The sequence below is a fragment of the Cyprinodon tularosa genome, unplaced genomic scaffold, assembly GCF_016077235.1.
Source record: "Cyprinodon tularosa strain WSP-4 unplaced genomic scaffold, ASM1607723v1 ctg3, whole genome shotgun sequence".
NCBI classification, from domain to species: domain Eukaryota; kingdom Metazoa; phylum Chordata; class Actinopteri; order Cyprinodontiformes; family Cyprinodontidae; genus Cyprinodon; species Cyprinodon tularosa.
In genome coordinates, this window is record NW_024039007.1 from 640,126 (window position 1) to 654,687 (window position 14,562).

The window sequence follows — 14,562 nt, forward strand, 5'->3', positions numbered from 1 at the left end:
ATTTGGAGTACGTATACACTCAAAAGTATCACAATAAGTGAGTTGCCTTCAATAGAAGTATAAACAATATAAACAAATGAAAGGTGGTTTAGACACAGTTCTGATGGCAATGCATTTATCTTGGCGGTAAAACGCAGGGCTGTCTGCAGTGCGTTTGCCTTCAGATGACAGCAGCAGAGCGGCAATCCTCTAACCACATGATTTTTGTAGTAAAGCGCGTAGCCGTCTTGCGCTCGGGGGAATTTCCCGTCCACGTGTCTGAATACACGACGGAGAATGAGGGCGGGATATAAACAAAAGCAGCCATTGGTCGAAGCCCCCCGCGTGCATATCCCCCTCCTTCTCCTCTAGAGGAGAGCTATTAAAGCGGACGTCAAATGGACTTGTAGCAGTTTTTCTCGCAGAATGGAAGTGAACGTGGAAGTAAAAGGGATTAAATTCGCTTAATCTTGGCAGGATATTGAACTCTTCTCGTTTATAAGCTCCATTACTCTGTGCTGGTGAGATAGTTGATAAAAAGAAGCCCGGCTCTGCGGTGAGTACATTAGAAAGAAGTAGAAACCCTGCATATTCCTTCAGCCAGCCGGTCATTACGCACGCTTAGGAAGACAAGAAAAAACAAACAAACCTCAGTCATTGTTAAGATAACGGCAGCTGATTTGTTTTGGTCTGAAATCGGTGCTTCTCTGTTTACAGCAGGGTTTTATTTAACGCGGACTGTCATAGTTTCAGTCAAACCCGCTGACCGGCTTTACGCGTCGGCCGGCGAATGCGCTCCAAGACGCAAAACATTTGAAGCGTGCAGTAGCGCATTTTCCACTTTCTGTACTCAACTTTAATCAATATATCCCTTTAATACGTTCAAAATATCATTTGAGACCTATTTCTTTATTTTAAATCATATAATAAAAAAATCTAATTTCATCCTGATAACAGTCAGATCCCGCTTTGTAACTAAACCAGCAGTTTCAGCTTGTAGTTAACACTTTTAATAACACGATTTATTTTATTATTGTTTTTTTGTTTTTTTTTTAAGAAAAAGTTAAAACTGTTTTAATATGCATTTTTCTTGTAACAGCAAAGTTTATTTATTTATTTATTTACAGTATCGGTCTTACTGTGTACATTGTTACGTAAATGTGAGGCAGGGTTATGTGAGGCTGTGTTGTGTATAAACTCTTTCAATAACTGCTTACAACCAGCAGCTAGCCTATTGTGTCTGCAGCAGGGGGAGCCACTGCCTGACAAAAACACGCTGATCTCTGCCTGACCAGTGGAGCAAAACAACAACACTTTATCTGGAAGTGTTTGTTTTTAATCTATTCTTTTTTTTTTTTCTTTACTAAACTCATGTTCTTAATCATGTAAAGAAACATAAAAGATGAAGCTATTCTCTAACAGCGGACAAACAGGGTTCTGCTTATGTTTGGCTGAAGAAATTAAAACCCCCTGATGTTTTTGTGGAGACCAGTTTAGGGAAAGTGGCTGAGGATTTTCCTCCAGGACTGTCATTACGCTTTTGCTGTGGACCCTAATTTGGAAGTGTGGTAGTATTGTAACCCAGCATTACAACTAGATGGAGATGGTGGATTTGGGTTATGCTCAAGAGGCAGATTGAATTTTGAACATATTTTGATAACTCTTTGACCCACTTTAAGGTTCAGGGTTGACTTGCAGCATATCATTGACTTTGGAGAGATTGCCAAGTTTTCTTTGGGACTCTTGCCCCACTCTTGCGGTAAGGTCGACTTAATTTATTCTGATGAGGGTTTGTTTTTTTTCCCCTCATTTTTGCTGCTGCATGCTCAAATTTCAGATATGTGCAGTGGTTTTTATAATGCTGGATCATAGGGATATTATTTATAGGGCCGTTAATTAAGAAGCCTAGCAAGAGAGTGAGACAGAGAGCCAAACTCCTTTTTGTGAAACTGTGCCAGAACTGAATCAGATAACCACAGTCAACTGTGGTTACATCAGTGAGTTGAACAGAGCCATTTGTTTGAATTAGCGCTGAGCCACAAATGATGGCAACACGTTTGTTCACTCCCTAACCTATTATACTGGGGTTTCTATTGATCTATTCACAAGACAAATAGGTTTTCTATAAAAATGTATGTTAATTAGGAGAGGTTTGTGATATAGACAATAAGGTTCCCCTCCCTGGGCGACACAGTAAGTGGGGGGCGCTATCAGCCACTCATCAGTTTGGCCCCAAATAATGACCTCTGTTGGTTAAGAGTAGAGTTGGGTGGTAACTAGTTACATTTACTCAGTTGCATATACTTGAGTAAAATTTTTAAGCTTGTTTTTTAACAAATATGCACCATTAAGAGACTCATTGTTTTCTTTTGTGGACTCAAGGCTCATTGGTTAAGTGTTTTTTTCCATCTGCTGAGTCTTTCGAGTTATTTCGAGGATGACTTAAAATACAGTAAACAGTTTACTTTAGTGTTAGCTATTCTTATATATTGTTACTACAGATTTTTGTGGGTTTAATGTGTTGTTGTGATCCTTCTTAGTAAGTAGATCACTTACCTGGTATCTGAGAAGCATTTTCACTAATTAATCTTTGAAGGCAACTTCTTATCTTTATTTGAGTAAAAAATATTATGAAGTAGTCCTACTCTTACCTAACTACAACTCTACCCATCTCTGGTTATGAGCTGTTTATGCAGAACGGGCAACAAGTGCTTTGTGAGCATAAGAGCTTTATGGACTATTTGATCAACTTTAGCTCTAAATCTGAACTACCTGAAGTGTTTAAAGCTGAGAAGAGATTCTTAGAAAAACTGTTTCATTTTTATTTTTTATTTTATGTGTTTTCCATGCTGCTTTGGTGTTGGGCCAGCTTTAGATTAGATTTAGAACTTCTGAACAGTGAGCTTAAACTTGTTAAATTATGCTGCACTAATTAGAGGTTCTTTAAAGAAAAATGTGTTGTTAATAAAAAAAATGGTTTTAAAGATATTGATATAGAATACATATCTATATTTACCTCTTTAGATGATAAACAAGCAAGGGGAATGGATTTTTCCCCTGCTCCCCCTGGTCTGAGATAATCTCTATGGATCTAATAAAGATTTGTAAAAGAAACAAAACATTTATTTGATTTACACTCTTAAAAGTAAGATTCAAAAGAAAAAAAAATGCCCTAATTCATGGTTTTCTCCAATCTGTTCCAGGCTTCTCATATGTTAGTGCCCCCCGTATGGAGGAGGAGGAGGATGATGTGTTTGAGCCAGATCCCAACAGCTGGCACACACCATTCAGGGAGATAAAGTTTGAAGACCGGGGCACACAAACGCCCGGTCCTGGCGTTGCACCACATAACGTTATGCTGCCCTGTGGAGTTGTGGAGGAGCCCAGACCACTTTTCTACCGTAAGCTATTGACATGCTGTATTTCAATAGAAAAAAGGGGAACAACGCTTCGAGTGTGAAAACCAGTGTTATAAAACTGAAGCACAAATTTGTCACGTGCATATTGCTGTTAGAAATGTGTGACTGCGTTGCTGCACTGATCTTACCTCTTGGTGCCTGATAGTCGTCATTAAACCAGCTTTTATGGTCTGTATACAGTCTACCCAGCTGCTTTGCTATTCAAAAGGCGCCAATATAACTGAAGAGATGTGGCAGAGATGTTCACCTGTGCTGTTCAGACTGCTGATTATCAGGGATAGCAAAGTTACACAGGCATCATATACATCAGTCATACCAAAGTAGCTCCATAACAACTGACTGACTCTTACATGGCTAATTGAGGAACTTATAAAACTATGTTGGTAATAAAACAACAGCTGGGAAAAACTTGTTCAGGCTAAGGGACACTGATCAGTGCTAAGCAGATCCTGGTTTCTATTTTTAAAAGAAGTCATGTATCATTGCTGCGTTCTGATTGTTTTAGCCACCATATAGCTATCTACTATACAGTAATAAGTATCGGCCTTGACACTCAACAGGTAACGCAGGTTTTCGATTGCACTTCCCAGCACATTTTGAGCTTGTCGGGGATTTTGACGTAAGGCGACAAGCGGAGCACAACAGGATGGAGCAGTTACCTTTGCAACAGCCGGCAGCACTCAGCTTGGAGGCCTGCATCGGGCAGAAACTTCAGATAATAGGCGACCAGTTTCACCGGGAACACTTACAACAGGTGAGGGGGTGAGGATGCACCTTAACTGTTGAGTCACTTAATTTTACTTTTATTTGATGTTCATACAGCAAATTCAACGCAACTAAGAATAAAAGAGCAGCTGAATGGATGAAAGGAAATCCAGGAATGCAGTTTATACAGCCAAGTAAAGAAGCTGCGTTCTTAAAGAAAGACAGTGACCTTATCCAAAAGTAGACTACCCCATGTTAACGCATTGTTCTATTTATCCATTACCAATTTTTTTTCATCATCAAACCTTTAAACATGCATGGAATTGTTGGTTTATGTGTTTTCTTGACTAGAATATTAGCTTTGATGTATTTATTGAAAAGGGAAAAAAAAGTTAATGATTAGTTTGCCAATCAGTTGATTTTTCAAACTCTCGCTGATTGACTGGTCCCTCTTGATAGGAACTATTTTGTGGTTAATTTTGTGTAGTTTTGCCCATCTCAGTTTAACTAAACCTCAGTGGCTGCTGCACATTTCACCCCCTCACTTTAGAGTGCTGCTGTAATTTAGCTGGCTTCAAAACCTGTTTTATGTAAGAAAAGGAGCAGTCCGAAGTGGCTATTCGATACTAACCATAGATTGATTTGTTGCCTCAATGGAGGAATATTCCTCTTCACTGTGTCCGGATTGGAGTGAGTTAAAATGAACTGTTTTAAAGTAGTTTTTTTTTTTATATTTATTCACAGTTTATTCACAATGTGATCATATCACTCAAATGTATAACATTTGAGGTATTGTTATTTGATCAGGCCTCTTATTCTGTCCTGTTTAATTAGTGTCAACTGACTCAAAAACAACATAAATGACAATGCACACAGTTTTTCCTTAAAGAAAAATACATTTTGATAAACTATGTTTTGAGGGAACGTCAAATATTTTCTATCACTAGTTATCAATATAAAATGGTTCAGTATATTATAACAGAAACTTTATTGGAGTGGACCTAGGCCTAAAATTCACACTTTAGTAACTATAACCTATACACTTTTTAATATTGGGCTCTAACCCAAAAGGCAAGCTGGGTTAAGAGTTTACTCTCGTTTATTGTGATTGCTCTGTGTTTGTTTTAGAGAGGCTGTGCTCAGACACAGCTTCAGCCCTGTGCCTCATTGCCTCCACTTCTTCTTCCCTCAACCCACAGATCCCAGGACAGCCCTTCCCCCACCTAGTTCACCAACACCAGGCCCTTACCCTGCCTCCTCTTCCTGTTTATTTCTCTCTCCTTTCCCCTGTGGTCCCGTTGTGCTGTGGAGGCAAGTGGCATTGAGAATCCCATACTTAAACAATACATCCTGTCCATGTAGTCGGTGTACCTCTTCTAATTGGGGTGGTGTTGTATCTTCAAAACATTTCAATATAGATCTACATATATATCCTGCTGAGTGCGAGATGTAAATGCTTAGTAATAAACATAAACACATTTTGGTTTGAGCATGAAAAAGCAGAAGTTGCAGAAGTAGGTAAACATGTTGTAACCCCAAGCTCAGCACCCAGAGGGGAACAGCTGTGGTTCCGGGGAGCCTCCAGTCACATCTGTACTCTGCAACCAGCAGCCACAGATAAAGGTTCAACACAGCGTGAATAAGGGGTTAAACTCATAATCATGAATAACAGTGTCTGGATCGAAAATTAGACCTAAAAATACATAAGTACCAGCCATCTTAATACGTAAGTACATCCCCCTTGGTCTTAGATACTCCAAAACCTTTCGTTTTTCACTTCACAATAAGAGAAAGAGTTTCCTATTTTTCTCATAGGCTTATCTAATGGAGGTTATTTATGCTACCACCACAAAGGATGACTCATGTGTCCTGGCGAACACACACAGAGAACCAGACAGCCAGACGGTCAATCTGCTGTAAAGTTTGGTTGTGGTCGGGATGTACTGACGCACAATGAAGGCTGGACCGTGTCAGGGGATGAGGAAATGGCTTTTTCCCGCTCGCTGTAGTAGCAAACAAATGAGAGAGGAAAAGAAAGCCAGAATGAGAATGGATCTTTTGAAGTCACACCCTGCATGCAGATATTGTGATAGTAATGAGTTGATATGAGAGTATTATTTTGTGAGCATCTACTCATTTCTAACTTCCAAAGATAATTTTCCAGCTTTTGCAATGGTAGTATACCTATCTGTCATTTACTATGATTTTGTGTTATTATGTTGTTAAGTAAGTGTGTTGCTGCTGAAACGCTCAAATGATGTCTTAGATGCGTGTGTCTGTTCAATGTCTGTCTTTGGCACTGCTCCGCACCTTGTTATAGTGGGTGTGTGTATGGGGGGGCTGTACTTGTATTGGCAGCTGAGTGAGAACATATTTATTGGATTTTACCAGTAAAGTGAGGACCTTTTTCTGGGCCTGGGGTTAGGTTTAACTTTTAAGATAAAGGTGTGAGTTAGGTTTAAGTTTCAGTAAGGGTTAGATGTGTAATAGCTAGGGTTAGTTCAGGTTAAGGTTCAGAGTTAGGCCATAGATAGGTACTAAAAAATGCAATGGCAGTCAGTGCTAGGTCCTCAGTAGGTATTTAAAACACGATTGTGTGTGTGCATGATATGCATGACTACACGCAGACTTGTTTTTCTGCTTATTGATGTCCCCCAGTAACTCCCGTTCTATATAAAAATCAGGACAAAAACTTTCATTGGATAGTGACATTGATTGGTGCTTAGCCACTTTTCGACAGAAGGAAACTGTTCAAGGAGACTTGCTAGTTTTCTGTATCTTTTTTTTTTAAACACTGCAGGGACAGAAAACAGCTCTTGTAGAGTTGTGGTACCTTATGATTTATCCTAAACTATTGATCACTTTTGTGGAAGAGGTTTCTTTCAGGCGACCCATTTTGTCAAAGCAACCATTTTCAATGTTTTTCCTCTGCATTTTTGTACTTCTATTGACTGCAAAAAAAATACTATCCAGCCATTTTTTTGTGTGTCTGGAAAACCCGCAGCTTATGTCACAATGAGCTGGCACTGTACCTCGACCTAGTTCCTCACATAGCAACACAAGGTCAGCCTGCTTCTTTATTAGAAGGATAGCACATTTGCTAAGCTGTTTTACAGCTGTTTGCACTCTACGATGGCTGCTAAAAGCAACAAATGTTTTGTTGTTGGGTAAAAATGTAGGGTCGTACCACTTTGCATTAGTATGCATCCATTTTTATGAATATAAAGTGATAGTGTGTAACTTTTAGGTGGTGGGTATGGCCAGCTAGAGCTCATTTGCATGAAAGTGACATCAGGGCGGCTGCGCGTCAGAGTTTTGCACGCACCAAGAAAATCTGACCTGAATCACTCATGAACTGACAAACGGAGGCAACTACCCTTAATAAAGGAAAGCCCATTTTACACATTGTGCAATTGTAAGGACATGTATTGGAAAGAAAAATAATATTTGTAACTTTGAAAGTTACACAATCTACCTTTAATGCCCAAGTGAGGCCCAACAACTTTAGGAAAAAAAATTATTTTTGTTTTGATGATTATTGCGATATACATTTTGATTGTGATTAACTTACATATTGTTTTACTCCTCTCTTTCCTATTTACCATCATGCTGACCCCACTACTCTTTTTCAGCTTTTATATATTGGGCATGAACATCTGTATCATCCATAGGCATGTATGCTATAAAAATAAATCCAGCAGGGCAATATGATTTTTGCCGTTCAGGAGTTTATCACAGGGCATTCTACACTCAAGGAGCCCATTGCTACCGCAATAGTGTGCATGTTAAAATGGCATGATTACAATTAGATATATTTCACGGTACTTCTGGTCCTTACAGTAGAAGCTTACTTAATTGAATACCAGGGGAAATTGAAAATGTATATTTGGTTTGCATAGTAGAAACAACTTTTGTCTAATTTCTGTCCTAATGCTCTGAATTACAGCCAACTTGTAAAGCATTTTTTTAGTGCAGATGCGAGTCTTTGAGCAATACAAGTGCTTTTGACTGCCATCGCATTGATGAGTTTTTTTAGCAGTGTGGCTGCAAGTATTCTCTATGGGAGCCCATCGCCTCCAGGTGAAATAAGGGATTAGGCAGCACTGGAGTGCTGGTGGATGCTGACAGATAAATTGCTCCTCAGTCACAGAGGGCCTGAAGGGACCCTGAGGTCCCCTAAGGATGGCGGACATTAGCCAGACCAGCCATTTGAGACACGGCAGTAATGACAGTCACAATGGCAGGAAGACGGCTCCAGCCTGCACAGGGCAAGGAGCAGAGTCGGGTTTCATCCCCATATTTTTTTAAGAGAGACAACTCGCAATGCTTTGGATCGAAGGTGTTGAAAGCAGGGTTGAATATCATTTCTGACAGTTCTTGTAGCTGTGTGTGGTGACTGTGTGTGCATGTTTGTGCTGTTTTGGGCTTTATCCAGCACTCTCTCAGTTTAGCACCTAATGAAAAGAAGGAAGGGGAATTGGTTGACATAAAAGCAAGTTCTTCTATCCTTAACTTTTGATATGTTTAGGTTTCTCTGTTTAAAAATATTGTTTGTATTTTACTTTGGACTCTCTCCTTGCTAATATGACTAATCCAGCGTTTCGTGCTGCAGAGGCTGGTTTGCTTACTCGAGCGATAATGCAGTGCTTCTGAGCAGCTGGCTTGATGGACAGCCTGGAAACTGATAAAGCACATCAGGGTAGTGTCAGAGTGACGACACCAGGACTCTGGCTAGACTCTTGTGCTCTATCAACCAGCTAAATTTAGAGACAGACGCCTGTTAACAGTTGGCAGCGTGACACTGAGTATGCTGTGACAACACCTCTTTTGTCACTCTTACTCTTTCTCGCTGCTTATTTATGTGAATGCTTCTTGACTCAATAGTAGAATATTTGTTTTCTGTAGGGAAAGAGCAAATGCTTCTTGTGTAGTTTGGAGGAAATCATGGTAAATTCCTCACCACACATATCGCTGTTGCTGTCTTTGGTAACAAACACTCAATGTTTGCCAATAAATAAATTGTACTTAAGTGTTACACCATACAATTTAGTTTCAATAAAAAAAAAACTTGGGGTTCTGCACATTGTTTACCAAGTTCTACCATGCCCCAAGCTTCAGTTGAGATCATCTACTATGTGTAACATGTTTTCCCTTATCGAAATATCCCCTGGCAAGATTTAGGTACAATATGTAGCACATATCTTGCTAGTGCCTTTGTAATATTTTGTAGCCTTTTCTTGTTTCCTTTGGAGCAAATAAGAATAGAGGAGTGGTAAAGCTAGATTAGCTCATGCTAGCTAGAACATGGCAAAGCTTATGCAACACCATGCAATGTTCACTACAGGCTGATAAGCGAATGCAAGCCCTGGAGTCTTATCACAGTAGCAGCTCTTGGCTTTTAACTGGGTCAAGGTCTGGACATCTTGTTGAGACATGCACAGTCCCTTTCAAAAGTTTATACAGATACTTGCTCACATTCTATTTTTTACAAATCCAAACTCAAGTGTTTTTATTTCGATCTAGTGAGAAAGACAATCAAAGCACACTGGATAATTGTAAAGTGGTTTAATGTTTTCAAGGAAAATGTTTGTTCTGATACCCCCAAATAACATCCAGTTCAACCAGCTGCCTTCAGAAGCCTCCTAATTGGTTAATAAATAATACCTGTGTGTAATTAATCTTGAAACAACAAAACTTTTTTTTTATTGCAAAAAAAAGAGGTTAAAGAACATTAGTGTACCAAAAGCTTTATGAAAGTTTTTGTACATTGCAGATATGTCAGGTATAAATTTATAAAAATAATTTAAAGCCGAATTTGGTTATAAAACAATAGTTCAATCTTTAAATGTCTTGCTGAGAATTTTTAAGTCCATTAGGGTAAATTAAAAAAAGTATAGCAAAACTGGAAACCAATCAACATGTGGTTCACAAACCTGAACTGCAGCTTAGGCAGCTTAGATGAGAGAGTCTATTTATACAACTGTTAGTCACACTCTCCAAAAAGGACAAAACTTGCAGAAAAACAAGTTTTCTCAAGCAGTCTTTTATGTGGTATGCCACAAGACATGCAGGGGAAACTGCACAAATATGCAAGAAATTGCTTTGGACAGATGAAAATTATGTTTAACACAATCAAAGTGCCAAGGCAGAAATGTAGGACACTAAGTGTAGGTCCTTCGAGCAGGACCCTAAACCTACAGCCTGGACTGGTTTCCATCAAATAATAGTAAGGTTTCACAAAACACAGTTAAAGGCATTTAGGACCATTTTGAGTTCTGCATCTGTTTTTGTAAAAGAAAAGGGAGAGGGGTAAAAGTCAGGTTTCCTCTTTTCATCTCCTGACTTCGCTTTAATTAGATAGCTTTTTAAGAAGCAAGTCAGATTTGGGTAGTCAGGTGTTGTAGCTGTGAGCAGCCTAGAGATTGAAGTGTTAGAAAGTGAGTTTTGTCATTTAAATCAGAACCCATTTGTAACTAGATCACTTAGCTAGGTTTGCCCATCACTATTTTGTACCGACCAGATGTAGGGTTTATGCAGTGTTGACAATGCAACCATGGGACGCCCCCTTCATTCCTCTCTTCCTGTCCAATCTAATTGAAAAAATCATCTTTCTCTATCTCTAGTTTAAGTCTTTATAGCTGAAGAACATTTAGGTCATACAGTTTGCCTACTATGGACTGAAAATAGGCACAGCATTATCAGGCGTAAAAGAGCCTGCACTTCATCAACAGGTGAGCTCATATACTACTGTAGACGTCTTGCAGAAGCATCTTTTTTTTCTTTTTTTTTTTTTTACCCCGAGAGACTTTCTGGCCCTCATTAGGAGCCTCTAATCCCATTTTGTGCAATTATCTAATCTCAGGTTCTCAATGGGTGAGATAGCATTATCCTCCCTAATCGTGCACAATCCAGTTGGCTTGCAGACCTAAGAGAGTCTTGTCTTTGGTTGCTGGCTGCTGGTCTGAAGCAGCAAGATTAGAAAGAAGTGTGATTGTATAATATATTTGCTTATCGCTTGGAATGTTAGGAATACTAGGAAGAATCAATTGGCTCACTTCACAGCCAATATAAACTAAACACAACAGTGAAGACAAAGTAATGAGTTTTTATTGTTCTTCATTAGGATTCTGAGTTGGTAGACTGCACTAACGACAAAATGCTTCATCTGTGTTTGCTTTTTCAGTATCATCAAAACCAAAGGAATCAGGGGCCGCTGTGGTGGCGCATGACTGCAGCTCTTCTCAGCCTCCTGTTTGATAGGGGGTTGATTGGTGGAGCAGGATGGAGGTGAGGGAGTTTCTCCACATATGTCTGCTGTCTTCATCTCTGTGGTGAAGAACTGGAAGCACCTGAAGGCACTGTCCAATCTAACACGGGTCTGTTTGAGAGAGGAAACAAAGGAGGGAAAAAAGTCACCGCGGGACGGTGACAACTAAGTTTTATACAAGGGCCTGTTTTTAATTTTCTCTAGAAGAAGATGCCATGTTGCTTCAGGATTCATCTTAAGGACAATGTTTATATTTTGGCCTTCATGCCATCTAGTCTTCTTGTACAGTACATTGATTTTGTTATTTTTTGCACTTCGGCATGTATCCTTCCTAAAAGACCTGACCTCCACAGACTTTGTTAATGCCTTAGTCAGTGTCTTCTACCAGAAGGAGAATTGAGGGTTTTTTGAAAAATAAGATGAGATGGTGCAACAGATTCTTTTTGACCAGTAAAGTTGATTTACTCATTTCCAAAGAGGCCACTTCTCAGAACAGAGTATTTTGCACCTCAATGGGACATTTATCTATTTATCTTTTCTTTGTTTTTTTCCCTCTTATTTTCTGTGCTTTGATATTAATTTTAACCCTACATATCTTGTAGAATTTCAGGAGTCAAGTTTCTGTACATAAACAGTTGGCACACTGTAAAATGTTATCAATGTTTAGTCGTGTGCTACATGTCAAACATTTGGGACTAATTGAACTTTATGAGGAAGGGAGTTGGCTGTGCTTAGCAACACTACCTGTTTAAACAAGTATGGTCATTCCAGCAGACCTGATAAACAAAAAGAAGACTTAAATATCAGATGTTATGCAGATGACGCTATTTTTTGTTTGAAGAACTGAAGAGTTAATGTAGCAGTAAAGCAGCTCGATAGTGGATAAATAACACTAGTATCAATCGGTTACAATTGCTGGAGTGTCAGACAAGCAATTTGACATGTAGCATTAGTTAACATGTTTTAGGATTTTGTTTTGCTATACTTGTTGCAACATTAAGTTCTTTGTTCTTCTACTTGCAAAGACATGTTTAATAGCTTTCTTTGCATGAAAACTACCCTTGTTTAGCCCCTCCTTCTAAAATGTTTTCTTTTATCTGAAACATTTATATCTTAAATGATTTTGCTCCCTATTGACCGGACTTCCAATAACATTAGAAAACAGTTTCTGTCAATGTAACTGACATTTTTTAACACTGATGACACCGACTAGACCATTGTTACCTGGGCAGATAGCAAAGTCACCCAAAAAAACTGCCACTTGGTATCATAAGTATTAAATAGATATTTGCCACCTGTCTGGTTTGTAAAATTTGTTGCTGTACGGACAACTAAGAGATGTCTGAGATGTAGCACACTGAATATATATATATATATATATATATATATATATATATATATATATGACAGAATTAATCGTATTAATCGATTATTATCAACTAATTCTGTAATCTATTAATCGTTAACTGAAATGTAGAGACTCTAAAATGTGTCTTTAGCTGGCAGAGAGACCCAGTTATACCAAAATTGTTGTAAAGAAAACATATAAGCATTCTGAATTTAAGACAAAGAAAACATTTTCATCTATCAATATGCTCTATCAGGAACGCCTCAAGTGGTAAAGTGCTATACGATTATTATTCTATTAATCGAATTGCAAAATAATCGTTAGTTGCAGCCCTTATATATATATATATATATATATATATATATATATATATATATATATATATATATATATATATATATATATATATATATATATATATATATATATATATATATATATATATATGGTCCTGCACCATGCACTAAATGAATTAAGCACACTGTCACAATGCAATTTGGCGTTTAATGTATAAGTTCACCAGAAATACCATTATTTTTTGTCCAGCCTTGTTCTTAGAATTTCCCCTTTATTTTTATGTGCTCTTTTTATGTGTTTTCAGACCTCCATGCCCTTTGAGTGGAGCTGTGGATCCACTGTTTTTGCACTAGATTTCCACCCTTGTAGGAGTTTAGATTGTTTCCTAGCTAACCTCTTTTTCATATGAAGGTTTTTCAGTCACGGCTTGTCTCCTTGCCACCACATTTCAGATGTGTTCACTCATACGGCCAAGACATATAATCAGTATTGAGACCTGACTGAGTAAAGACAGTCTGGATTTGACATCAGTTCTGAAAATTTCACTTACCAGTGTTTCAGGGTTTGGGTTAAGCAAAAGCAACTCTTTCACAGAAGACCAGCTCTGAATACAAAGTTTCTATGGCACAACCAGTCTGTGAAACCGAATCTCTTCCTCTCAGGATATCTTGTGTGGTTTCTCGACTTTTGATATTCTGTTGGGTGATCCTACTTTGGCTGTGGTACTCGGAGATTTGGAAGATGGGTACACACATAAGCACCACTGGCTCAGCAGACAAACTGTCTCTGAAAAGAAACAAAACTGAAAAGTTTGTAATTATTGTTGAAATATGAATACTTATAAAGACACTGTTAAAGATTTTTGTTTGGTAGGATTTTTATTTTCATGCTGAATCTTTTGGACCCGAGGAGCAGTACATATCAGGGGTCATTAATTACTTGCTCCTTACAATGTATCCAGTTTATCACTGCATAATTAGTGTCTCATTTTCTCTCTAAGATGTCTCAGGGACAGACTTTTTGGGCTACTGGTAACCTTGAGAATCTGTTACATGTTTTAGAGAAAAAGCAGTGTTTCCACCCATTTATTTATGTTGGAACCTTTTAAGGTGTTTTTAAGTCTTTTTGTTGTTGTTTTTATCGTTTCTTTTATATTTCTTACAGTCTATTTCTAGCACACACATATACAGGTACAGTTTGAGGAGACTGAGGCTAACTTGCTGTGGATGGTTGTGACAGGGGCTTCTGAGTTTGCAGTTATAGGCAAGCGAGGTGCACTGAGTGAGGTCATGGTAATAGTTTCCTGCGGATCCTGAACACTGAGCCAGTCCCTACAGCGCCTCGTCTCACCGTTGGCCCTTGACATCCTCCTCATGCTTCTCCTGCATGTTATGCTTTTCATTCAGTGCTTCATTTAATTTGTAATTTATTTTTTTTGCTTTTTATTTATTTTTGGTATGTTTTACCAATTTCTACTGTATACGCTTGTGTGTGCAATCATTTCTTCCTCTTTCTGTTTTCGATTTTAGACTTGTAAATGTCTCAGC

At 38.4% G+C, this 14,562-nt stretch overlaps 1 protein-coding gene across 3 annotated transcripts; it reads left to right on the plus strand.

Moving 5' to 3' along the window:
- The first annotated feature begins 369 nt into the window (after positions 1-369).
- LOC119787537 (bcl-2-modifying factor-like) lies at positions 370-12,290 on the plus strand. 3 transcript variants are annotated; one of them, XM_038291455.1, is made up of 5 exons: positions 370-535; positions 3,183-3,380; positions 3,989-4,152; positions 5,303-5,414; positions 11,287-12,290. In XM_038291455.1, the coding sequence occupies exons 2-5, from the start codon at positions 3,209-3,211 to the stop codon at positions 11,358-11,360; spliced, it is 522 nt and encodes a 173-aa protein (XP_038147383.1). In that variant the 5' UTR covers positions 370-535; positions 3,183-3,208; the 3' UTR covers positions 11,361-12,290. The 3 variants fall into 3 exon arrangements, with proteins under 3 accessions (XP_038147383.1, XP_038147382.1, XP_038147384.1); XM_038291454.1 differs by having other exon boundaries at positions 371-535; positions 3,959-4,152; XM_038291456.1 differs by lacking the exon at positions 5,303-5,414 and having other exon boundaries at positions 375-535; positions 3,959-4,152.
- Positions 12,291-14,562: the final 2,272 nt, after the last annotated feature.

What these genes read in the sequence shown, in the direction of transcription:
- LOC119787537 (XM_038291454.1), top strand. Translation starts at nt 3,209, where the DNA reads ATGGAGGAGGAGGAGGATGATGTGTTTGAGCCAGATCCCAACAGCTGG. An exon ending in GCCCAGACCACTTTTCTACC is followed by an intron (nt 3,381 to 3,958) that starts GTAAGCTATTGA and finishes GACACTCAACAG; the next exon opens with GTAACGCAGGTTTTCGATTG. An exon ending in GGTCCCGTTGTGCTGTGGAG is followed by an intron (nt 5,415 to 11,286) that starts GCAAGTGGCATT and finishes TTGCTTTTTCAG; the next exon opens with TATCATCAAAACCAAAGGAA.